We start from the raw sequence: 25647 nt of genomic DNA, 5'->3' as shown, positions 1-25647 counted from the left end.
GAAAGAGTTATGAGGCAGGAGTGTCTAACTGGCAGCCTGAGGGCATGTGTATCCTTGTATAATAGGAATCGACCTCGTTCAGTGGGAACACCTTTCCTTTTTAAAAACAAAAAGTTTCGTATCTTGATAGAGATGTTTGTAATCCTGGTGTCACTTGTTTTGTGAAGAGCTTCCAGAAAATCACAGCATTCTCAGAGCTATTTCTGTTGCAATAATTAAGATTTTGTTAACAGGCTAACAAGGCTTATTTTGATGCCCTTTGCATGTCCCCAGGGTGTCTCACAGGTTTATACATCAGGCTGTTTCCTGTTAGCCTGTCTGGGAACACTGGGATGCCCAAACCACCACTGATGCAGGGCTTTGGAGGCAGCAGCAGGGAAATCACCTGAGCTAGGGCTACCTTTGGGTTTTTCCAGCTGCTGCCAGGCCATGCCCACATCCTGCACATTTGCATTCCCAGTTTCTTTGCCACCTACTCCCCACGCACTGCTGTGAAATCCTGAATGGTGCTCTTCAACTCAGCAGAGTGTAAATTCCTTTTTCTCTCTTCTCCCAAATCCCTGGGACCACATTACTGGATTCCTGTTTTCATGCTTGGATGCTCTGTTCTTGCAGAGCATCTGTGCCTTGAGCTCACAACCTGCTAGGGCCGACCTAATGTCCTGGAACTCTCTAATTGCAGCACAGGCAGAATTCTGGGATCATCTGGAAGGGCTAAGGGAGCTCCAGTACTGCTCCTGTATTCCAAATCCCTCCTTCTCTACTGCCTTATTCACTCAGAATCAACTTATGAACAATATTAATAATCTTATTTTTTTGTAACATATTTTTAATATATATAATTTTTATATATTTTTAATATATAAATAATTTGTAATTATTTGCTAAATATTATTAAAATATTTTAATGTTTGTTGTATTTAACAGTCTCGGAGGTCAAAACCTTGTACCAAGATGAGATCAAATAAAAGACACTTTTACCTTATGTGAATACAGCGCCATTTCAAAAAAAACAAATGGTCTAGACCTAGTAGTAAATGCTTTATGTTCATATTTTCTAAATATAAGAAAGACATCTTTATTTTAAGGGAAATGCTTAAGAAAATAATACTCTCCATTACTGAATTCCTGGGTTCTGCAGTCTAGGAAATCTTGTTTTAAGATTTAAAATATTAGCAACTTCCTTTCAAACAAAAACAGAGCAGAACAAGTTAATTTTTTTTTCCTTCTTAATGAACATGCCTTGAAAACTGATAATAATCTAAATGTAAAATTTGATTCCAGTCCCTCCAGCTTCCCAGACTCTTGCCTTAATATGATAATGTTGCAGCCATAGTTTGGAGAGTCCTTGACCAGGAACCACACAATAGATCACAAGATCCAGGCCCAGGAAGCTGTAAAGGAACATCCAGCTCAATGGCTTTATGTTAACTAATATGGGAAAAGAATTTGTTTATAAAACATACCATAATGATGTTGTCAAGATATGAGATCTCTCCTCAGATATCTTGGAAGTTCTTTAGGCTGTGTGATGGCACAGCATCTACCAAATGCTTGTTCTGTCCCTCAGCTCTCTAGAGCTAAAAGGACAGAAAATAACCTGCCTCCCAACAGGTCCTTTGGTGGCACTTCAGGGGAGAACTAGAACAAAGATGACACCACCAACCAAGATCTCAGAGGCTTTTCTGAACTGCTTCTGCAGCTTGGTCCTGAGGCTGCTATTAAACCCAACAGCACTAATATGGAAAATACAGTGGAGGTGTGGGTTGTAATGCTTCTAATCATCACCTTTTCCCTGTGTGTGTTGTTAGATATGTACTGATTCTCCCACACACTCTGTATTGCAGTGACTAATCATAAAAATAAGAGACTATAAGACTGCTCAGGTGATGCAAACTGAATATCAGAGGCATAACAGATTATATTTCTCTGGCAGTCTCATTGATCACATTTGCTTTTATATGCACGTGATTCTGCTTTTTGTTTGTTTCCTGCTAGGACTGCAATTCCCTAACATGTATCTACACTCATTATTTCTATTTGCCCCGTCCAGGAGAAGGTGTTGGTACCCTGGCTTCCTAGCAAGGCAATCTATTTGAATGAAATCCTAGCTTAGAGATGAGGAAAAATAAATCTCTGCAGATAGCCTTGAATATTTCGGCAGTAAAGCAGCACAAAGAAGTGTCCTTTTGGCCCACAGTTATCATCCTCAGGAGTTCAGATGATCAGATGATGTGGCACTACAAAATATTTTCGTAATCATGTTTGGGAAATCGTTGAAAACTGTTTGAAGCTCAGTTTGTGTTTGGGAAGGACCTGTTGTAACACAGTGCTGTTTCATCAATACTCACCCATTTTTCTGAGGGTGGTTTATGTTTGGGGGTTTTTTGTGGAGCAAGTTTTAATTTCAGAATAAGGATATCATTTTATGTCAAAGGGATTTAATGCCTGGGGAGAAGAGGTGCTGGTTTTTACCATCCTGGTGCATTTTCCAAACAGCCAAGAACAGGAGTTTATCTTGTCCCATGGTGATTTTAGGATTCAGAGGCTCCTGGATTGCAGTGACTGAGAAAGCAAGGGACAGTCACACCCCTGATGGAGCCTAAGCCAGGGCACTCTGGAATTATTTACCTTTTATGAGCTTTTAACTGGTTTTTCTTTCTCTCATTAAAAAAAACAATGGCAGAAAAAACAAGAACTAAAATAATCCCTGATTTAGTTATTCAAAGAAATTTCAACTCTCATCTTCATTCTACTTATATTGTAAGTATTTAATGAATCCAGCCCTTGAGCTGGTGCTAAGTTATTAAAGAAATATTCCTTATTCCTTATTCTGCCAGAGCCCGGAGATAATGTGTTAGAATCTCCCTCAAAAATACAGATTAGCATATGCACAAATAATTGATGCAGACAATGCTATTTGGGAAATTTCTATCTGCATATTATTAGAGCATCAAGATTCCCTGTTTATGTTACATTATAATTGCAATTCAACCAACTGGGCCATAAGTGACATCCCTTGAAGAGACCCACACCTGAGAGAGTGCATAATTGGCTGTAGGTTGTGGATTGTGTCCATTGCCAGGACATTCTGTAATTTTTGGAGTTTTATCCTTTCATCTTTATACATGTCTTTCCACAGGGTTTCCTTTCATGGAGAATTCCCTATGCTTTCCATTAAGCAACCTGCCCAAGATTCAGTATGAAAAGCTCTATTTAGAAAGATTCGAGGTTTTGCTATGAATTTTTTGGTTTTGCCCATTACTCTGCTAAACAGACTCCAACATTTTTTTCAAGTTTAAAAGTGGAGCCCACTGTTACAAAACAAATTAAAAACTTAATAAAAGCCCCTACTGGATATCATCTAAATATGAAAAATATTTCAGATGCAAATTAAAACTCTTCTAACAGTTGCTAGTTGCTATTAATCAATCCTAAACAAACACTGTGGGTAGACTGGTTAGTGCAATGGATGTAATTAGTTGGAAAATTATTTTTATTGGGCCCTATTTTCTCCATAAGTTCAATTTAAAAGAAGGAAGTTTCTGCAGTGAAATGACTTTCAACAGTTTTAGGCAGAACTATTGTGATAAAGTTTTGTTTTAGCCATTCACAAATATATTTTATTAGTCTCATCTCTGATCAAGTAGTTGAAATCTAATTTAATTTTTCTGTCTTCAGTAAGTGCAGCTGAAAAAGAACAAAATCAAATAGAGTGGTATAGTTCTGGGAATACAGGAGGTGGCTCTGTTTTAAGGAAGTGAATCATCATCCAAGGCATTCGTCTTCACATTGTGTAAATTTAAAGTACATGGCTTAGCAATAAAAGCTGCTACTGCGCTTTGAGGAGCTTGGATTGCTCAGTGCTGCTCTTTTTGACCCCAGGGTTGCTCTCCCTTGCTCTGTTCTGCTCTGCAGTCTCCTGTTGCAGCCCTGGCTGGGTTGGTTCCTGCTGTTCTTTATTGCACCCCAGGGCAGGGAACACTTCCCCCAGCCCCTCTATCACCTCCTGCAAGTTCCCAAGCTGGTTTCCAGTCCTTTCAAATGGGAGAGATTGGCCAGTCTTTGTACAGTAAATAAACCACGGGTGGTATTTGTAACCTGATTCCTTGCCTGTACCATGGTGTGTAGTTCCAGTGTTTCTCATCATCTCTAACTGGGAATGAGCTCACTGGGACACTGGGCAACACCAGCCATGCTCTGCCCATCTGCTTTAGTGGCACCAGGGCAGTGCAGCAGCACTGGGATAAGAAATCAGGGAAATGAGCAGCCTGAGAGCCCCAGGTCACTGCAGTGTCTCAGTGCACATCTCATGGACCAGGGCAGGAAGGTCCTGCTGGCCTGAGGGACCAGGCTCAGGGGATTGTGGGGATGCAGTCAGTGGGATGCAGAGGGGGAGGGAAAAGCTGCACAGATCCCTGCAGGCACAGGATGGGAGATTTCATCTGCTAGAGCAGAGCTGAGGTCAGGAGTGTGGCAGCAGTGCTTAGTGAGGAGGTGAAACAGATCCTTTTTTTTTGTCTTTGATAACTGTGCTCTGAACTAGTTCAGTTTCCAGGCAATGATTGCTCATTCCAGATCATAGCACCATAGAAGAATCATAGAATATTCTCAGTTGGAAGGGACTCACAGGGATCATTGGGTTCAACTCTTTAGGGAATGGCCCATACAAGTATTAAACCCACAACCTGGGCATTATTAGCACCATGCTCTGACCAGCTGAACTCAACTCTGTGCTTTCTGACCTCACTGATTATTGTTATTCATGATTTATTGGTAAATATGCTTTGAAGATGAACAGAAAGTTAGTATTACAGGAAAAGTAGTAAATTACACAACTGTGTTTGAACACAGACTTCAGTAGAAGTTAAATCAATTACAGTGGAGTGTTCATATCAACCAGAGACAGTAGCAGAAATTCTGGAGTGGATTTATGGCACAAAATCAGCCAAACAACAAAACCCAGCAGCAGAAAAAACATTGCAGAGAGTGAAAAATTTTCTTTTTTGGAATATTGCTGGAAAATCATTACAATGTTAAAAAAAAAAACTGTAAAAAAAACCCCAAGGATGGCAAAGGACATACTCCATGAAAATCAAGCTACTTTTATGTCCTACCATGAACCATTATTTTATTGCTTTTATCTGTGTACGGAAAGTCTTGAATGAAATAATACTGAAATTGCTGAGTTTGTCTAACTTGCAACGAATCTTAAAATCACACAGAGCAGCTGCAGTTATTCTCTCATTGTGCTACAAAATTTTCTCTATTATTCTACCTGGTAGTCTGCTGCTTTTATAGTTGTGCATCCTTTTAGCTAAATCTTGTGACTGTAAAGGAAATGGTAGGACAAGCTAAAAGAGCCCAGCATGTTTTCAGTCAGAAATCCCAGGCTGTCAGTGAGATGCTGAAGCAGGATGCTGTTCAGTCAGCTATAAAACACAAGGAGACAGAACCAATGAAAGTAAAACTGGAAAATTAAAATCTCAGACCCACCAAGAGTGGATGGATGTTACTGTAAGTGAATTATCAGCACCATGTGCTCATTGGAAGGCTCCAAGTCTGTATGGATTGGGAGCTATTCCCCGTTTCACACGTGATGGATACTCAGGGTTGTTGCATAGCAGCCTGTCCTAATGTTTATGTATTTGTGCCTTTCCAGCTCCAAACACTACATTTTAGGACTGCACATGCATTGGCAGGGACATCTATTTCTGGAGAGAAACAGAACTACTGCATTAGCAATTCACTTGAAATTCTGCTTATTTTTCCTTTCAGACTGGTATTGTTTAGTATTTGCATAATATGATCAAGATGTTTGTCTCAACCTCTACATATGCCACAGTTCCCAAAGTTTAATGGGGTTTTCTGAGGAACTGTGGCTTCAAGTCACTGTGGTTCTTTGTGGCATCACTGAGCATCTTCCATACTTGTTTTTATGTTGCTCTTTAGCTCATGACAAGGAGCAGCTGTGATGACTCAATGATTCTGTGAAGACAGTATTTTTGGAGATATTCTCAATAACAGATTTGTGGTACAACATAAATATTGATGATTTTTAACACTTGATTAAAACAGGTGATTGGTCAGTTTTTCTTTAATTACACTCAAGATGACATATTTCTCACTTTTCCTCCAGAAAGGTGTTTGTTCTTATTTCTCAACCAAAAAAAACCCAACCAAACCAGAATTTTTTGGCCCAATGAAATTCTTGGTCACTATCTCTGTATTTTCACAATTACTGTTTCTAACATGCAATGAAGTTTGAAACTTCTGGCTTATCCTAAAAGGGAGTTCAGAATTAAATCTAATCTATGATTGCTGCAAACACCACAATGATGCTGGGCTGTTTGAATCAGTTTCTTTGCCCCATACTGAAAGCCATGTGTTAATCAAACATGAACCATCATTAGTGTGGGGTCACAGGTTGTGAGGATGCTGCAGAGCCCCCTTACCTCCCCCTGCTTGTGAGGGTGAGCAAAATGACCCTGTCCATGTGGTTTTGTGTTTACACTCAGGCTCTGTGCTGGTAAAGTGCTCTATTAATGAGGGTAAATGCTACTTAAGTGCCTACATTAAATAAATATCCCCCTGAGTCCTTCCAGAAGTGCATCTGCATGAGGATTGCCTACCCTGCAGCCACTGAAATCCTTCTACTAGATTAGATCAAAATGTAGCCTCATTCCATGTTATTTCTGTTGTTTTTCCAGTGCTTTTGCCTCATCCTTGTGCTGCTGCTCTATTTGAAGTTACTACGGCAACCTGTCACCATCTGCTATTATAAAGTGTGCTGGGCTTAGTTGCTAGGTGTTGAAGTTTGTCATCTTACTCATATGATCCTGATGTTCCTCAGCTGTTTCTTTTCCTGTACATGTTGCATCCACAGCTAATCTGCACTTTTTCAGCAGTGCAAGAGATTCCACCTCTTCCTGCTTGACCTTAGGAAGCCCTGTTTGTTTTACAGAATAAACTGCAATTCCTTTTGGTGTACTTTGTGTATACTCAAGTAAAACAACATCTCTTTCACCTTACCCGCTACCTTGCAGTGTTTATACTAAAGCCAGCACTTTATTTCATTTATATATGGTGTTAATTATGGGGAGGGTGGGGGGGGAGGGGGTAAGTGGACAGAGAATTTGAATGTTTCCTGGACATTTTCTCCTCTGTTTCATTTTCATCTGACATCTATTTACTTATGTTCCTGCTCCTTGCAGCAGTGCAGTGCTCATACTATCAATTGCCCTATTTCTTTACACATTTTTTTAAGTCTGACAGGAAATTGTATAATTTAAAAAATAGAATTCAGTGTTGTTTCTGTTTTGGATTCTTTTGTGCTCAAAAGGAAATTAATGTACTGAAGTTGGGAAATATTTCATTAGAGCTCTTTACAGTCATGCAGAATTGTTTCTGGGGTTTTTTTTCTGTTCATATTGTCTCAGCATTAAAGTGTTTACTTTGATACATTTATTTTTTATACATTTGACCTAGTTCTAATCAATGTTTTCTGCTGTAATTCACTGGCTAAATCCTAACAAGCTTGAGCACAGCTAAAATGATTTGCTAGGATTCTGCCTGAACTTCACCTTGTCTGCCACAACCTTTTCTATCCTGTTCTATTCTAACCTTTTCTATCTAACTATTCAATCCCTATGTACAACGTTTGACTTAATGAAATCAGTTTATTAATAGACTCTTGTGTGATTCTGAATTTCTTCTGCCCATCCTGTGGACACACAGGCTGTGGCCAGGCACAGGAGCTGGTTTTGTGCAGAACTTACTGTTCACAGGCAGTTCGTGCTCTTTGCACACTCCAGTAAGAGGCACTTAAAGCCCAGAGGAGAATTTCAGTGAATGCAGAGAGGTGTTTGCAGCTTTGATCAGAGCTGTGGAGAGCCCTGAGTTACCCTTCAGTCCTGCCAGGGAGAGTGGCAGTGCTGCCGGTGCAGGGGCACTTGAGAGACCTGAGGCTGCCTCTGAGAAGTGAATATTCATTGCTGCCATTTGGGGATTAGGAGGGAGGGGCAAGCTTTAAACCTATCAAGATGCTAGCAGATGATTTCTGATAGTTGAGATTGCTGGCAAGAAAATGATTAAAGATCAAACAGTATTTGTCTTTCCCTGCTTTACATTACATGGAAAGGATGGAGGAAGTTTTTGCAGCAGACCATCTTTACTGACACCTTTTTTATTATCATTCAGTCCAACTGATGTGAATTTGACAGGTTTGATGTGAGGTCCTGGCCAGCAAGATGTGATCTTTCCTTACGGCTCTTTTCAAGGCATATCATCTGTTAAATTTAAAATCTCCATACCCAGTCACTAAGGCGTTTGTGCTGTACCACAATCACAGACATAGCTAGGCACATTTTTTGAAGTTGGTTTTAACAAAAGAAATAACCTTCTTAAAGTCTTTTTGCCCTTTAGCATCATAATACATCTATGCAATGCTTGTGAAGATATGCTGCTTATTTCAAGCAGTGATTATTTAACTTGAGTCACATTCAGTGGTGAATGTGTAACTACTAAAAATACGAGCTGCTTCTCGTGTCAATTCTCTAACTTCTGCTGGTAATCTTTTTTCAAAATCAAGACATGAGAAGAAAACCCCCGCACAATTTCAGTACCAAATCCTTTGCAATTCATTATTCCTTTCAGCTATGCATTTAACACCACAGCAAAGATTTTTCTGCTCCAGAACTATAAAAGTGAAGTACTACTGCAGGAAATCCAGCATTCCTTTTAGAAGAGCATCAGTACCCGAGAACACACGATTTCTTACCTGAAAGCTTTTGGTTTACCTGCAGAAAATGAATCTTCTTAGCCTTAAAAAGTAGGCAAGGCTCTCACTAGCACTAAGGTTACTCCAAAAGAAGGTACGATAGGTCCTTTAGGTTGTAATTTCACTCTTTGTATGCAAGAGGTGTGCTGGGTCTGCTCGCGTAGGAATAAATAAATAAAGCCCAGCAGCTCGGAGCGGAGAGCAGCTCGTGGAGGGAAGCACAAGACCTCTAGTGGTGACAGGCAGAGCTGAGCAGGGACTGCTCCTGCTCCGGAATGGGGACAAAATGGTTGGGTGCCACTCTGATGTGGGGACACAGCGAGCCCGAGTGGCACCGGGTGGCACCAGCGCTGCGCAGCCCCGGGCCAGAGCAATGAAAGGATCAGGGACATCTAGGAAATTATTCTGCCTGCTCAGCAACTCTGTTGTTAAAATGAAATCAAAGCATTGAAAGCAGGCTTGGTTTTAAGCCAAGAATTAAAACTCCAGCAAATTAAAAGAATCAGTAACGAGGAATCTTCACAATCTTAAAGGAAAAGTGCAAATTATTAAACTCATTATTGTTGCTTGGGAAAGAAATGTCTTTGTGACTTCCAGTAACTTACATGATTTTCATCCCTGAGTTTTCACTGTATCTTTCAGCATTTTGACTTTTGGAATTGAGAAAGACTAAATTCTTCCTTTTGAGGAAATTTGAAAGAAGTTTTGAGATGTCAAGGTCATCATGTTCTATAGAGGTTTGAGAGTTCTCTAATAGCTGTTTAAACACCTGCAGAATGTGAAAAATGGCATTTCTTGCACTATTTCTTCCTGCGAACAATAGAATTATTAGAAATTTTTGATTCTAACATATTTTCTTCCCATGAATTCCTAATAGAATCAGTTTTGTTTTTAAAATGTAATCAAAGCATTGAAAGCAGGCTTGTTTCTAAGCCAAGAATTAAAACTTCAGCAAATTAAAAGGAATCGGTGAGGAGGAATCTCCACAGTCTTAAAGGAAAAGTGCAAATTATTAAACTCACTAGTATTGCTTGGGAAAGAAATGTCTTCGTGACTTTCAGTAACTTACACTGAAAAGTCAGTATAAAACTCAGGGTTGGAAATCATGTTGTGTCTTTCAGCATTTTGAATTTTAGGAATTGAGAAAGACTAATACTTCCTTTTGAGGAAATTTGAAAGAAGTTTTGAGATGTCAAGGTCATAATGTTCTATAGAGGTTTGAGAGTTCTCTAATAGCTGTTTAAATACCTGGAGAATGTGAAAAATGACATTTCTTGCACTATTTCTTCCTGTGAATAATAGAATTATTAGAAATTTTTGATTCTAACATATTTTCTTCCCATGAATTCCTAATAGAAGAATCCTAGTGGACATCATGTGCCTTTTAGGAGTCTTAAGGTGATAGTGAGTTGTACTTTATGTAAGAAGTTTTCTTGTCACAATGTGTGTTTCCATGTGGTGTCTCATTAATGATGCAGCTTTCTCACAAGAGCCTGTCCCTTGCCAAGGCAGCTTCTGAATAATCCTTTTGGAGTTCTTAGTTTGTTTCTTTCATCTGGGCTGGCAAAAGCTTGAACATTATTTATTTTTACATACATAAAGGGATTTTTCAGGCGTTTCACATGCTTCAACTTTAGAAAGAGTACAATCCAATATCTCCAGTAATCCACATGTGTTGATTCTGCCTGGCTTCTTTCAGAGTCATTTTGTGGCGTGCATGACAGCGATCCTGAACCAGATGAGTGACCAGCATTATTCAGTGTACATTGAAACTTTCCAGACAAGTTCAGAACTAGTGGTGAGTACTGAGTGATCACAGCGTTGATAGTTATAGTATTTGATTTCCTGTGAAAAATGAGTAGATTTTTTTGGAGTTTCTTGCCTGATTCTTTCCTAGAATGAATTCTGTTGCTGTACATTTTTTGCCTCAGTGTTATTGCACTGCCTCCCTCTTCTAATGGTGGCACTGGACAACACTGTAATCAGAAATTTAGAAGGAAACAAATTTCTCTCTTGAGAAAGTTGTCACCTATCACTGAGGTGGTGATGTAATGATCCAGAATAAGTAATGGGATCTTTGTGCTGTACTCTTCTGAGAAAGGGGAAAAGAAAAAGAATAAACTCACAACAAAACAACAGCAAAACTTATCCTCAACTAGTTGAACATTCCCTCCACACTTCACACCCAGTGATCCATTTCCATTTTCACAATTGAATCTACTCCCGGTGCAAATAACATTGTAAATTAAATGCAGTAAATGCCCTATTCTTGTAGAGCATCCTTTTATTGCATTTTTTCTGCCATAATTTAATGGTACCAGAGGGTTTCCATAGTACTATGTGTGTCCTTTCACATTGCTGCTATAGCTGTCAGCTAAGTCAGGGTAGTGGCACAGGTTTGGATTATATCTGCTGTTAGCCCATGGAGGCAATATCTGCACTTGTCAAGAACTGATCACTTTCCTTCCTTCCTTCAAGTCAGAGTGGTGCCTTAACTGAAATTTTAAATATGGACTAAATGGAGTAAAAAAGGAAAAAATCCTGTATTTTTCAAGCCTATTCATTCTTATGCATAGTGAGACTAATTTATAAAAAATATCAAATTTTACTCAGAAGTACTAGAACTTTTTCTTTCTATTAATTTATGCCTTCTGTTTTCTGAAGAGCCCTGTATGATGACTTTAATGTAATAGATTTAGCTTCCACGTGGAATCTGAGACTGCTGTTCTACAGGACTTTAGCTCCAATCTCAGATTTACTGAGATATCACCAGGAGTTCTTCTCTTGGCTTCACTGGCAAAATGGAACTCCCCATCTTAGCTCCTTAATCCCACAGAAATACCTCCAAGGGTTTCCACAGCCCCAGCCTGACTGCATTTTGTTGTTCCAGGACTTCTTGATGGAAACATTCATAATGTTCAAAGACCTCATTGGGAAGAACGTGTACCCCTCGGACTGGATGGCCATGAGCATGGTGCAGAACAGGTAAGGAGGGAGGAGCACAGAGCTCCTGCTCTCTGTGCTGCTGGACAGTGACTCCTTTCACACCCTACAAAACATTTTTCAGGATAACTTTATCATTCCAGTCTGGGGAAAGCCAAGAAGGTCATCTGAAGCAATCCATTAAATAGCTTCTTGTCTATGCTTTAAGTCCACTTAAAATGGAAAGGGGAAATTGCCTGTCCACTTAAAATGGAAAGGGAAAATTACCCACATTTTTAATCTATTTGGATGTTACCTTTACTGCTGAACTTATTTTGGCTTCTTGTTTTCAAAGAAACAATTTGAGTTTAGATGCTGGATTGTGTTATGAAGTGAATACATTTTTTAAGCAAGATTTCTGTTGGCAGTCACCTGTACTATCTCTATTTTGGTTTTATAGAGATGGTGGTAACACTGAGTTTTCTAGAAGTTGCAGAGGGACAGGTCTAAGAGTTGAGTGTCAAAAGTGCATAGGTTTGAATGAACTTAGCCCACAGATGCTGTTTATTGACTGTAACAGTTACATAATTCTTCCCCTTTTATACTATATAAAAAGAGAGAACTGAGGTTACTCACTAAAGTTGATCATCTCCTGCAAGTGCCCAGTCTTGAGGAAAAGATTTGTCAATAAAATTTACAATTTTGTGATATCAGATTTCTATATTTGATACATTTTAATCCAGGATTTGAATAGAATTATGTTAAATGAAAGGTTGGTTGGGGCTTTTTTTGCATTCTGTGATTCAAAAGTGAAGATTATGTTCCAGATGGTTCTAGTCAGGTGTCCAAACATCACTTTGTGGGCATTAATAACCATGTACCTGACCCCTCCTCGGAGGTGGACAGGTACAGATGTGCCGGTGGATGTGTAAATTCAGGTAATATTTTGTACATTACAGGAGTTTCATCCCTCTGTGGTTTTTTGTCTGAGCCAGTCTTTGGCCTCTCAGATAAACTCTAACTCCTTGCACATTCTTATGTTGCTGCTGCTGTGATTGCAATTAGTTTTAATGTAGCAAGGGTTACTCTAAAAAATAACAGTTTAGTACTAAACTACCTACAATCATCTGGCACGTGTCAGCACATCAAACATTTAATATGTAAAACGGGTTCTCTTATCTAGAAAATGCTCTTGACACCTGCATTATCCACAAGCATAGGATTTTTTTATTCTGTGAGGGTGGGAAGTGTCTGTCCTTGGTCAAAGAATGGCTTTGGGGCTTGGGGCTTCACCTGGTGGTGTCTGCATTGTGTCAGGTCCTGACAGGAAAAATTGCTTTGGGCGACTGTATTTGTGTTCATGTGCCTCCTAATGACTCTGAACTCTGTGGACAAGTTGTTCCAGCAGGTTTTGTGCTTTAAGCTTTATCCTGTGCAAAGAAATAAGTCAGCAGTAAAAAAATATTGTTTAGAAGCTATTTAATAGTTCTCCTGTAAACACATTGCGTACCTAAAATGACTTGGCACTGTTTATGCTCCTTGATTATGTTGCTGTTCTCTGGAATGCATAAGGAAATGAGTTATTGATCTTACTTTATGTCTTAATTTTATGTTATATCAACAACTGAGAGGGGGATTTTTATCAGTCTTTATAGAATTTTGGTTTTGTTTTTTTCTTTCTTTGGGTTTTGGGTTTGTTTTTTTTGAGGGAATGGATGTTCTACAAAATAAATTGAAGACTAATTTAGTTTTCTAGATTTGTCTTGTTAACATTGTTTACCACAAACCAGAGGAGTAGCTGAGAAAAAGTCACAGGGGATCAGGCTTAGGTCTCTTATAATAACACCGAGAGAAGAAAAGACAATTAAAACCCCAACAAACCAAACACAAAAATACCAGCACAGTGCAAGCTTTGCATTCTCTATTGCCCTGTTAAGAACAGGAGGCTCCATGAAGACTTTTTACTCCCTGAGGAGAAGTTTTGCCTCAAATCTCCCATTTCTGCATTTGCAAAGAGCCTGGTGAGGGCTCTGGGGCACATCTGTGGTGTCACCTGGGCAGTGGCAGGGTGCAGCTGGTGGCACTTGTGCCCTCAGGGAGTGCAGCACAGCCTGGCAGCTCCCCTGCATGATCCTGTGTGTTTTGTGGCTTGCAAGGAAAGTGGGAATTGGAGAAGTTTTGCTCTAGGAGGGACTGCAGCACAGAGATGTGAAATCTGTACATTTACAGGGAGCAGAGCAGAGGGAAGAGCATCACCAGCACTGCAGGTCTGGTCCTGTTTGCTGAGCAGAACAATTCCTGATATCTGGAAGTAAAAACAGGCAGTGCCTGAATGGTGTCAGGGAGATTTCATCTAAAAGTTTGATGTCTAGCATAGATGGGGGCACACAATGAGAGAATGACTTCTTACAGGGTCCAGAGGAAGGGAGAATGGACACATTCTTGTCCAGGAGAAATTCTGGTGGGGGAGTTGAAAGAATTGGAGTAGAAGCTTAAATGACTAAACTTGCTGATAGAGCTTTGTCTGTGTCAGGATGGAATGATTTAAATCAAATTACTTTAAATCACTATGATAAACAGAGTGCTCTTAGCTTCCCAAGCATGCTCAGCCCAAAGCACTTCTGAGGGAGGCAGAGGCTGTGTGTGACAGGCAGTATTCAGTGAGCAACAGAGAATGAAAAGGGGGAAAGAAATAATGAAATCATTAAATACCTTTTCTTTTTCCTGTTTTCCCCCCTTCCACTAGCAGCAAGATGGAAAGAACACTTTTTTATGGCATTCTAGGCAGAACACTTTGGGAAACAGTAACATCATCATTGAGGTCATGAGGATATAATATCTGAGTTGTTTTTGTGATCCTCCATGGTGGATTTAATTAACTTTTGTTCTAATTAAAGTTGCTTACTGTGTTCTTCTTATTAGTTACTACTGCTTGTATGTGCACTTTATTCCACTCATGACACTTAGATATTGGCTATTAACTTATTAAAAGCAGTAATTCCTAAGTACATGGCATTTGTGGGGAAATGCTTGGCTGGTTTAGGCAATACCATATAGTCTGTTTATCTTCCAGCTGTTCATAATTTTAATTTAGAGAGATATAATTTCTCCCAGGAAATTCATGTACTTTATTGTCAACATGAAGCGCATGGGGAGTGAGATTCGCTGAGTAAAAGGAACAGTTAGCAGGGTTAGCAACTACAGGGAAAGTGTTCACATCCCTTCCCTTGTCCTCTGGGCTTTGAAATGGTAATTCCTCACAGGGAGTCTGAAAGAATTTGATCTTATCATGATTAGTGCCTAGGATCAGTTTGGTTGGTGTCCAGTCTGCAGTGGCTTAGTGAGCACTTTGATTGTTTGCATGTCCATTGGGTTGGTTTTTGAGCCTTGCCCACATTATTTAAGGTATTTAAAAATAAATAGAAACAGGGTTTCACCAGCACATTTCAAGGTCAAATCCTACTCTCTGAAGAAAGACCTGCAAGATAACACTGAAGAGTATTTTCTAACACCAGTAGTTTGGCTTTTTCTAAAATATGTTTTCATTACCTGTGTATCTGAGTGTTTTCAGACATCTGTCAGAGTCAAGTCTTCCCCAGTGCTTTTTAAGTCTAACTTGAAAGGTTTAGCACTGCAGGTTTTTGGCAAAAGAGCTGGAATTGTTGTCAATTTTCTTTCATTATACATACTAAAAATAGCTGCTTTCTTGCTGATGAACTGTTTTGGAACAGCCTCTAGATGTGGCTCTCATGGAGCTCACCCTTGGAGCTCTGTTATTAATTCAGGCAAAGCTCCCTGTGCCTCCACATCAGTGTCACCTGCAGCCCCAGGCACTGAGCACCCTCAGCCTGCCAGGGCTGGGCTCTCTCAGGTATCTGCTCTGGGCCAGGCAGCAAAGGGAGGCAGAAGAAATTCCTCCTTGGTGCCCAGAGAGGGACCGCAGGACTTCTGCTCAGGAGAGGACACCAGGGATTCCAGACCTGGGTTTTGTTGGGTTGTTTTGTGTTTTTCTTCTCATAGATGAAAAGAAAAAATAGGTGTTTTCATTTCATAGAGAATGGCTCCGTGGCTCCTGAAAAACTTGTTTTCCATGTATGTATGCATGGTCCTGGACACAACCTTGGAATAAATGTTCAAGGCCAGGTTGGACAGGGTGTGGAGCAGCCTGCCCCAAGGAAAGGTGTCCCTACCATGGCAGGGGGTGGAATGAAATGAGCTTTAAGGCCCCTCCAACCCAAACCAACCTGGGATTCAATGAACTCAAGCTGAAGGGGAGAAAACCCTCAAATTAATTAAAATATTTGAGCTGCTTCTCAGTCTTCCATTTATCTGTTGGTGGGAATAAAACTTATATATTTAAAAAACAAACAAACAAACAACCCATACCAACCCCCAAATGCATAGTTTAGGTTAGTTTTACCCTGGAAGCTGATTCATTTATGTATCTAAGGTTGGATGCCAGTGTTATGGTTTATTTTGTGCAAATAAGGCAGAATTTAGAAGGCTGATCTGCTGCATACAAGAAACTCTTTGATCTTGTTTTCCTCTGCAACTTTTGACTGATTTAAACATTTTCTTATAGAAATACTGTTGTTTTTATAAGGGCTTGAATTTTCAGGGGAGCAGAATACATTTATACACAGGCTTACGGCATCTTGCAGAACTTTGTAATTGTAATGTATGAAAAAGTATTTTAAGAAACAAGTATAAATGTCTAACAAAAATATTCTTTTATGCACAGTAACAGAAAAGGGTAAACAACATGTGTAAAGGGTATTACAACATGTGCAAACAAATGTTACTGCTTAGTCATTGATTTAATTGTGTACAGTGATAGGATGTGTCCTTGGACAGTTTGGCTTTGTTATGAGACCAAAAATGTCCTTGTTGAAATGAGTTTACCTGTTAATATAAAGTTCCTTTCAGAGGGAGGTTTTTTTGTTCTTATTTCCCATGCCGAGGTATTTGGTACATAAAGCCTCAGTGTTCTCAAATTTGGATCTCCTGTCCATTTGTCATGGTTTGATGCTGGCACGATGCCAGTGCCCCCATGAAAATATATTCTCCCTGGTGTCTGCTGTGAGATATGACCAGAAATAGAGCAAAGCAGGCTCCAACTTAAGAATACAGGAAAGAACTTTATGAACTTACAATATGAAAAAAAGAACACACAGAACTCAGAATGAAAACCTTCCAAAAACATTCCTCCTCCTCCCCCCAGTTTCTACCACCACATGAAATAGAACCTTGGATTCTCAATCCAGTTACCACCCCTCAGATATTCGACTCTCAGTTCATCACCACCCTTCAGATAATCAATTCTCAATTCATCAAGGAGTGAGGAGTTCCTTTTGATCCATTGATTTCCCCTGGAAACACAGTTGAGACCTCTTGTGTTTCCATGTCGCACGTGGCACTGCCCAGAGAATATTTGCCCTCGTGACCTCTTCCTTCCATGCCCCGTGCTCTCACCACTGCACATGGACCAGAGCTGCTTCTAGGGTTCCCCTTTTAAGGATGCTTTGCCCAGTTCCAAAAAAGCAACAGTCTCTCATTTTTGGGACACCTGTCCCCCACAAATTCACCCCCTGGGGCAGAGGGGTCTTGAGAGCAGAGATCTTTGTCAAACCATGACACCATTAAATCCAGCTTCTTCTGTTTCCTCACTGTCTTTCTCAGTCTCTACAGAAGTCAATGCCTGTAATCAGGGAAATGACATTAAATAGTCCTGGGGCAGTGGGTGAGGCAGGTGAGAGCAGAGGCAGTAGTTTTGCTTTCCCTGTGGGCTGCACTTTGCTCCCATGGAGAATTTCCCTTCCAGCTGGGGCTGATCCCTCTGTGCTCTGCTGGCAGCTCCCAGCCCGGCACAGAGTCACTGCCACCTGCCTGTGCCAATGTCACCCTGCCTTGCCGTCACCTGCATGCTCCTAGCACAAAGATGCTTATTCTGCACCAGCTCTGTGTGTTGCTGGTTGTTCTCTGTGTCCTGGAATTATCTGCTGACCAGGAATTAAACACTTCATTATGTGCTGGCTGCAGCAGACCCTCTGCTCAGCAAGGGAGGCAGCTGCCCGTGGTGGTCATGGAACAGAGTGGGGGCCTGGTGGGTTTAACTGCAGTCATTTATTTAATCTTTTATCTGAGTGCAGAGAGAAAACATGCAGGGAGATGTCCTACTCCCACTCACTGCAGTGTGTCTCATCTTTCCTGATATCAGCTGCTGGGATGCTCACATCCCCAGACTAAGAGCTCTCCAAGCTAAAAGAAAAGTCCTCAGTGGAAAGAAAAACTCAACACTAAAAAAAAACCCAAACAAACAAACAAAAAAAAAAACCAAAAAAACAGCACAACAAAAAACTATCTATATTATATAATAATATATATAAAAATGATAATATATGTAACACACATATATATTTTATCTATCTACATCTTGGTAATTTGATAGTAGTTCTCAGGAAGTCAGTGAAATAAATTGTTACTTTCCTAGATACAGCTTCCACTTGCAGATAGAAGCCCTTAAGGTTCTTTGCTATGTGGCCTGTTATAAAATGTTTTCAAGTATTTTAAATTTTAATAAAACATCTGGGGATTAAGACAACGAGGAGTATTTTGCCCTCTGTAGAATATATGTGCAAATGAGTAAAAGACATTGAAGAGATTACCCACACAAGCTATTCTTTGTCACTACAGAAAAGACTAAAACTTCAATACTCATAATTTTCATTAGTTGTAAATGCAATGAGCAATCCTTCTGTGTTCCCCATTCTGAGTAACTTTGACCAGAATTCATCTAATTAGAGATTTTCAGGAAATAAAATATATGCAATTTCCTTGTATTTAACATTATTTTGAAGAGTTAATTTTCATATTTTTTTTTTACCAGAAGCATCACAAAATAACCCTGCTGGTGTATTATGTATTTGCTGCATAATCATCTCTTTTAAAATTCATAGTCTGCTGGTTCAATGCAACAAAAATCAGTGGAAGAACTGAGAAGTAATTTTGCAATATCAACTGAAACTTCTTTCAAAAGTGAAGGCTGTGGGAGTTAATTACTGTGTGACATCCTGACACAACCACGTTAAGACATTACATTCATCTTTAAGAACAGGGTTTCAGCTTTGTGTCTGATTCCCATTCTTGATTAGCACTAAAGACAGCATGTGATTGTTAATTTTTTCATTAATTCAGAATATTTCTACTATGCAAAAACTTGTCTGGAATGCACAGAAAAGCAGAGGAGACAGAAGTGAGAAGGAAGTCAAAATATAATCAAAATTAGTGAAAGTAATGAAGTACTGAGAGCTCTCAAGCTGATTTACTTCGAGCCCATTCTGGTAGCTCCTTGTACGCTTCATTTTCAAGCCGTGAAGTTCCTTAAAGCATTCAAAACATTCTATTTCCAGGAGTTTGGTATAAAATGTGCACCTAATATGCAGACTTGAAAATCTATTTTGGCTCCTGAACGAGAGCTACACAGAGTTTAAAGCAAGTTTTGGGTAGATGCTGAAGGAAAGGCCACATACAAAGAGCTTGTTGAAGGCCCTCACATGGAAACTTGGCTTTTCTGGCACAAAACCACTGCACATTTCTGCCTTCCTCTGGGAGTTCGTTGTGCTGCTGTCAGAGTAACTCTGATACATTACAGCATGCAGTATTCTGGACGCTTGGCATAGCTGTTTAATGCACATTTTCTAATAATGCTAATAAGGAAAACCATGATGTATAATTGAGACAAGCGCCAATATTATCATTGAGGTGGGAGCAGCTGGGGCACAGCCATTTTGAAGCTGTTGCTTTCTGACCATGTTGTTTAGTTACACTCTGGGTGTACATTGGAAAAGAAATTAGGAATATGGCAGTTGCTCTAGCATTAGAATTCAATATGAATGATTCAAGAAATTATTCTTCAGTCTGTAGCGAAGCTGAGTTGACACAAGGGAGAAATATGATGAAATTATTCTCCTTTCTTTGAGCCACTGGCCATATTTTTTCAGTTACCATGGAAGTGGATTTCTTCCCAAGTGTTGCCATTATTGTGCTCTTCATAATTAGGTTTCATGTAGCCACAAGGTTTTTAAATATTCTTTCCATCCTGCATTACCCTTCATTTCTAAATCAACAATTGCTAAGTTACTAGGAGATCATTTCTGCTGTTGCTTTGTGAGGTTTTTTGTCATTTCACCTGTAGTACCTGTGTGGTTTAGTCTCTCCTGTCACACTGATTGCTTGTCTGGTCTCTCTTTGTGTATTTTGTACCTCCCAGATTTAGTTTATAGTTGCCATTCACTGTTCCAGTCCTTGACAATGACCAGCACTGGGGGTTGGGTCTGACCCACAGTTTGAATCTTCTCATTCTGTAATGTGCCTTCTGCTGCGTGTTCTGCGCACAGCAAGGGAGAGAAAAGGTGACAGAAGCCCACAGAGAATCATTTGAATTCAGCTGCTTTTCCCTGGTGTTTCCCTTATGTTACAATACTCATCAGGTGTCTTCTGCACAACATTTTAGGAGGATGATAGTAAGAAGTTGATATAAATTATGGATTAGTATTATTTTGCCTCTGCTATTCCCTGCTCCACATCTCCCAGAATTGGCATAATGGCCAAACTTTTTCTATCCAAACTCAGGAAAGATCTTTAAAAATCATAGTCAATACATCCTCCAGGGTTTGCAAGAACTTCCCTCGCATTCCTCGTCTGTTCAAGTAGAGGATTCACTGATGAAAATCCTGAATGATCAGTTTTGGGAATTAAAAAACACTGAAGTTAGTATAACTCCTTCTGGCTTGAATTTTGGACCAAACTCTCTGAAGGAAAAACATTTTGGGTTTGTGGGAAGAAGTTCTGAATTTTAAAAACTATCCATGCCTTCACTGGCTTTCAAATGTGACTTAAAAACCCTATAAATTCCACCATTTTAATGCTTTCCTTGAATAAGTTTTCACAACACAGGAAATAGGCTTGTTTAAACTTTATTTTTCTGTGTCTGATTATCCAGTAGAAGTTTGTACTTGATTCATTTTTTGCACCTGTCATTCCATCAGTGCAGTCACTGTGAGCAGCCACAGCAAGCAGGAGCTGGAGCTGATGCTCATAAATTCCTGAGTGAATTCATTCAGCCTTCACCTCAGCATCTGGGTTACTCAGCTCAGAGCTGGGGCAGAGAACTCCCAGATTTCAGAGTCATGTGAACCTGAAAAGACATTGAAGATCATCTCACTGCTTTAAAAGAATTCACGTGAAGAGTCTGAGGAAAGGGCTGCTCATTGTTTTGGAAATGTTTCTGTGCTGGATCTGATTTATGCACCTTTCCCAAAATGATGTTGTGGACCCAGAAATGTTCTTTCTTTGGAACAAGGTGCAGAAAAAGGCCAGATTTTGCAAAGCCACCTAAGAACAGTCAATGTGAATTTAAGGTTTTGTTTGTTTGGGGTTTTTGGAGGGTATCTTGGTTTGTTTATTTGTTTATTTGTTTATTTCTTTGTTTTATTAAATCATCTCTTTGTTTTATGTTGCAAAAAGCTGATGTAACAATTCTAACTAGCTTGCTAAAAATAACTTGGAGTTGCAGATCTGAATTTTAGGTTTATTACCTATTTACATTTCAAAAGCAAGGACAACATGCAGACCTATTTTACTGTTAGACAAAATCATCATCTTCTGAGGAATAGCCTTGAAATCCTATTTTGATTAATATGTCGTTTATGAATACAGAATTCTTTCCTTGCTCCATCTCAATCCCTCTGTTTTATTTTGAGGGAGAATCAGCTTGAAATCAAATTATTATCTTAGGGTGACATGAATTTTCAGGTTTTTCTGCCTTAAATTATTTCTCTGTGTTACTCAAGGTACTGTTCTCCCCTGTTTAGAACAGACACCTAAGTGTGTGAAATTGAGTACAGCTGCACAGGTTTTCTATTCTTTGGGCTCTCTTTCCAGCCAAAAGTTTTAACAAATGTCTCTGACAATACAATAAAGTAAAGCAGAAGCAGCAGGAAATTCAGAGAGAGAGAGGAAACAGGAGCAGTTGAACCATGACAATTTTGTTGCTGTCCTAAGCCAAAACCCTGCATTTTTATTCCCAGATTTAGCCCAGAGACTTTGGACTTTAAAGATCTTCCATAAATCTTCAGGCCCAAGAGTTTTATATGAGCTGTACATTAGAAGCATCAATCCTCATAAACTCAGGAAATATCATTGAAGTTATTGTGGGTAAAGGAATTTCAGCAGTTTTAGATCACAGTTATTTAAACTGATGAGAAATTAATTCTGTTGTGACTGTAGAAAATTTATTGTTTCATTAAAATTAATTGAAAATGTGACAGTTTAATTTATGCCTTTAAAAATTAGTGTTTGAAATTATATTTTCTCCTTTTTTTCATCAAACTCTCACACTATTTTACAAGTACCTGTTTATTTTCATACTTGTGGCTACTTAATTAATGCCCCTTTGTGGTGAAAGTGGAGACTGAGGCAGGACAGTGAAATCATTGAGGCATTGGCAGGAGGCAGGAATAGCATTCAAACCTTCTGCCTAAGTGACTCCCAGTGACAGGAATAGATCTGCCCTTTAGGCAAAACACAAATGAATGAAAATATTTGCAACTTGACAGCCTGGAAATATTGCATGCTCCCTGAAAATGTGTCCTTCCTGTCTGTCAGATAAAAATATTTGTGAGAGTGAAAGGGATATTTACAGAAGACAGCTTACATATAATGATATTGTATAGAAACCTGTAAATATTTTTAATAATCCCGTGATTTCTACTTGACATTAAATACTTCAGTATTTCGTAGGTGTCCTTGAGGTTTATCTACATGGCTAAAAGAGAAACCTAATAAAGCTCTTCACAAAAATTTTTATTATACCCAGTAATATGTCCATGCTAGGAAATAGATTTCCACTAATAAATTTCATGTGTGTTTAAGGTATGATTATTTCTGCTCTATCTTGCATGGTATTTCTGTTTAAAGAGTGAAGTACTGAAAGGTGTGGGATTTTTTTATTGCAAGAGAAGTTATTAGCACCAGATTATACCAAAGTCTGCCTAAACTGGATATTTAGGTGATGTGTTTTGCCATGGTGTTGGAGCAGTGTGGAAATGCACAGAATTTGGGACTTATAAAAGCCTCAGAAATGGAAGACACCCCCTCCTGCTCCAGCCAAAAACTCTGAGTGAAGGGAAATGCTCTCCCTGAGCAGCTGGAGCTCAAGAACTTGCTTATGTGCGTTGGCAAGAAATAAACTTTGTAAATCCAAGGGTCTAGAGCAATACAGAAAACTGAACACTGGCAAGGCCTTGACCCAAAATTCCGTTCAGAAGAAGAATAATGATGATGAAACAGAATAACCTGTCTTGATTCTGTCAAGCTGTGTGGGGTTTTGTGCTGCCTAAAATAAATCACTCTTCTAGAATCCCCTTTTTTTGCAGCATCTTAAACGGCTTGTGTCAAGTATCAGGCAGCTTGGAGGAGATAAATGTCCCCATGTGAGTGGAGCTTTAGGGAAGAATGTGTTTATTTGCTTGTGGGCAGTGTGGGACACTGTGGCAGTCATATTTTCTGAAAAATCCCTTTGCCCAGGATTTTTCTCCTGGGAAGCTGAGAACCCTCAGAGAAAAAGGAAAACAATAATTATTTGATTTGCTTCTCCTGTGTTTTGCTGCTTTGGAATGTGTTTGGAGATTGTTTACCCAGAGGTGATTGTTTTACTGGTTTTTGCTGTGAATTATTTTGACTCATTGGCCAATCAGGGCCAAGCTGTGTTGGGACTCTGGAAAGAGTCATGAGTTTTCATTATTATCTTTTTAGCCTTTTGTAAGTATCCTTTCTGTATTCTTTAGTATAGTTAATTTAGTATTCTTTAATATAATATAGTATCATAAAATAATAATTACTTTGATGTGTCTGATCACTTCTAAGCCAGTGTAAAATCCAGGCAATTGCAGTACCCCGTACCAATGAGCTGCAGTTAACAAAGAACCTGGGTTTGCTTGTTTTGGATGGACACCCTGGTTGTGTTCAGGGCTCTCTGATGCTTCCCTGTGAGCTCTGTCTCTCATCTCCACATTACTTTGGATTTTATAGATCCTGTCAGCTCCCTCCTGTGTCACACTGTCCCTGACTGAGGGTCATTTCTGCATCACAATTATTTGCGCGTTTTCTTCTCTCTTCTTTCTTTTTCTATTTGTTTATCCTTTTGAGATGGGACACCAAAAACACCACAGAGAACCCAGCACAAGGACACAGCATTCCTTGGACAGTAACATGTGGATATCCTGTGGTTTCTTAATCTTTTGCTGATAATCCTAATTATTGAATTATTGCTTTCTCTGATGTTGCTAATCACTGAGAGGGTGGGATTTCTGGACCTGGCTGTTGTAATATTAGATTTTTTCCTGACTGGGAGTATCTAGTTGACAGCCAATCATTATATTTGAACAATTATGATTGGTTTTCCCTTATGTTCACTGTTCTGTTTGCCCTTACAATGTTTTCCATATAAATATTTCCACTTATTAGCATTAAAAAAATTGCCTATGAAGCAGAGGCAAATGATCACTTTCAGTCAATTTCCAATTTTGAAAACAACTGAATTATTAAAATAAACTTTATAAATATTTAAAGATACAATTGATTTTTGTTTTACAAATGTCCCATGCTGGGAAGTCAGAAATTAGCTTTACAGACATGACTTAATCATGCTGCATTAATCAAGAGCTTAAATAGGTGCTGCTTTTCAGGCTGGAGGGGTAATGCTCATGCTCTTACTCATGGAAAAAGTAACTTTTTAGTATTTTGAAGGTGTATTTTCACTGTTTGAAATGTTTTCATAATCCACTTGGGGAGGAAGGTGGCCAGAGGTGTTGTTCTGCCCTCCCCACCTGTAAGAAAACTGAGAAGCTGCATTTTGTATCTTTGGAGTGCAGCTCCTAAGCAATGATGTGAGCACAGGAGCTCTTTCAGCTGTCAGACCCTGAGAGGAGGTGATGCCACCCTTGTGAGCCATCTGGGTTTGCCACAAGGTGACACTGGATTTGAAAGAATTGCTCTGTTTTCTCAGGAGTGCAGCAGAGTGTGCAGCAGGGGAAACAAAATTCTATTGTCTGGCTTTTCCAGCAGAGGTGGAGAAATGTTTTTTGACAATTGTGTAATTTTTTTAATGGGTAACACTATAAATCCTGTGCCACTGTCCAGATTGTCACCTGCTGTGCTCATGTGTGATGCTCCCAGTGTGCTTAGTGCCAAATGTGCTGCCACCAGTGTCACACACAGTGGGTATGGATTGCCAGAGGTTACATTCATTTATCTGTATCACTGCTTTTTTTGGTTTTTTAGGGTCTTCTTGAGAGCCATCAACAAATTTGCAGAGACAATGAACCAGAAATTTTTGGAGAACATGAATTTTGAAGTCCAAGTAAGTATTTGGGGTTTTTAGGTGAGCCAAAGCAGCAGGTACACATCTCCAGAGCCCCTCCTGGTGCTGTACCAGTATCAGTTTCAGACTGATATTTACAGTTTCAGACAGGCTGTGGATTTGGGTTGGGCAGGATTGGATCATCTTCCATGTGACATCAGAGCTGGGCTTTGATTATTTATAATAAGGCACTCAACCAGGGTGTTTTCTTCTGTAACTCTGCTCAGGATGGCAAGCAGAAAACTCTTTTTTTTCTTAGTTAGCCAAGTGAATTCAGAAAGTCAATCTCAAATGTAACACATGGAGTTTTTACAATGTCAGTGCTATGGATGTGGGACAGAAAGAGCTTAACTTTGCTGATTCCTAGAATATTTAGCACTTGGAATTTATTTTTGACTTGTAGTCTTCCCTGACAAGTCTATCTTCATCTATTTGTTTGTATTAGTTCTTTTTGCAATCATTATTAATTAGGGTTAGTTGGGGTTTTTTGTTTGTTCAATACCATTCTGTGCAACTGAACTGTTTC

At 39.4% G+C, this 25647-nt stretch overlaps 2 protein-coding genes across 2 annotated transcripts in view; one reads left to right on the top strand and one right to left on the bottom strand.

Annotated features, from left to right (window-relative positions):
• Positions 1-8926, bottom strand: part of INSYN2B (inhibitory synaptic factor family member 2B) — a 30035-nt gene extending 21109 nt beyond the window's left edge. Inside the window, exon 1 of the mRNA XM_014308809.2 lies at positions 8780-8926. The gene's annotated coding sequence lies outside the window, so the exon portion shown is untranslated. The remainder of the gene's footprint in view (positions 1-8779) is intronic.
• DOCK2 (dedicator of cytokinesis 2) overlaps positions 1-25647 on the top strand; it is a 179510-nt gene that overhangs the window by 89289 nt on the left and 64574 nt on the right. Inside the window, exons 28-30 of the mRNA XM_005425361.2 lie at positions 10479-10577; positions 11670-11764; positions 25043-25121. Coding sequence (XP_005425418.1) covers positions 10479-10577; positions 11670-11764; positions 25043-25121 — 273 coding nt within the window. The remainder of the gene's footprint in view (positions 1-10478; positions 10578-11669; positions 11765-25042; positions 25122-25647) is intronic.

Source organism: Geospiza fortis, unplaced genomic scaffold (genome assembly GCF_000277835.1).
Source record: "Geospiza fortis unplaced genomic scaffold, GeoFor_1.0 scaffold413, whole genome shotgun sequence".
NCBI lineage: Eukaryota > Metazoa > Chordata > Aves > Passeriformes > Thraupidae > Geospiza > Geospiza fortis.
Note: the sequence above shows the minus strand (reverse complement) of the source record. Positions and strands in the feature narration are given on the sequence as shown.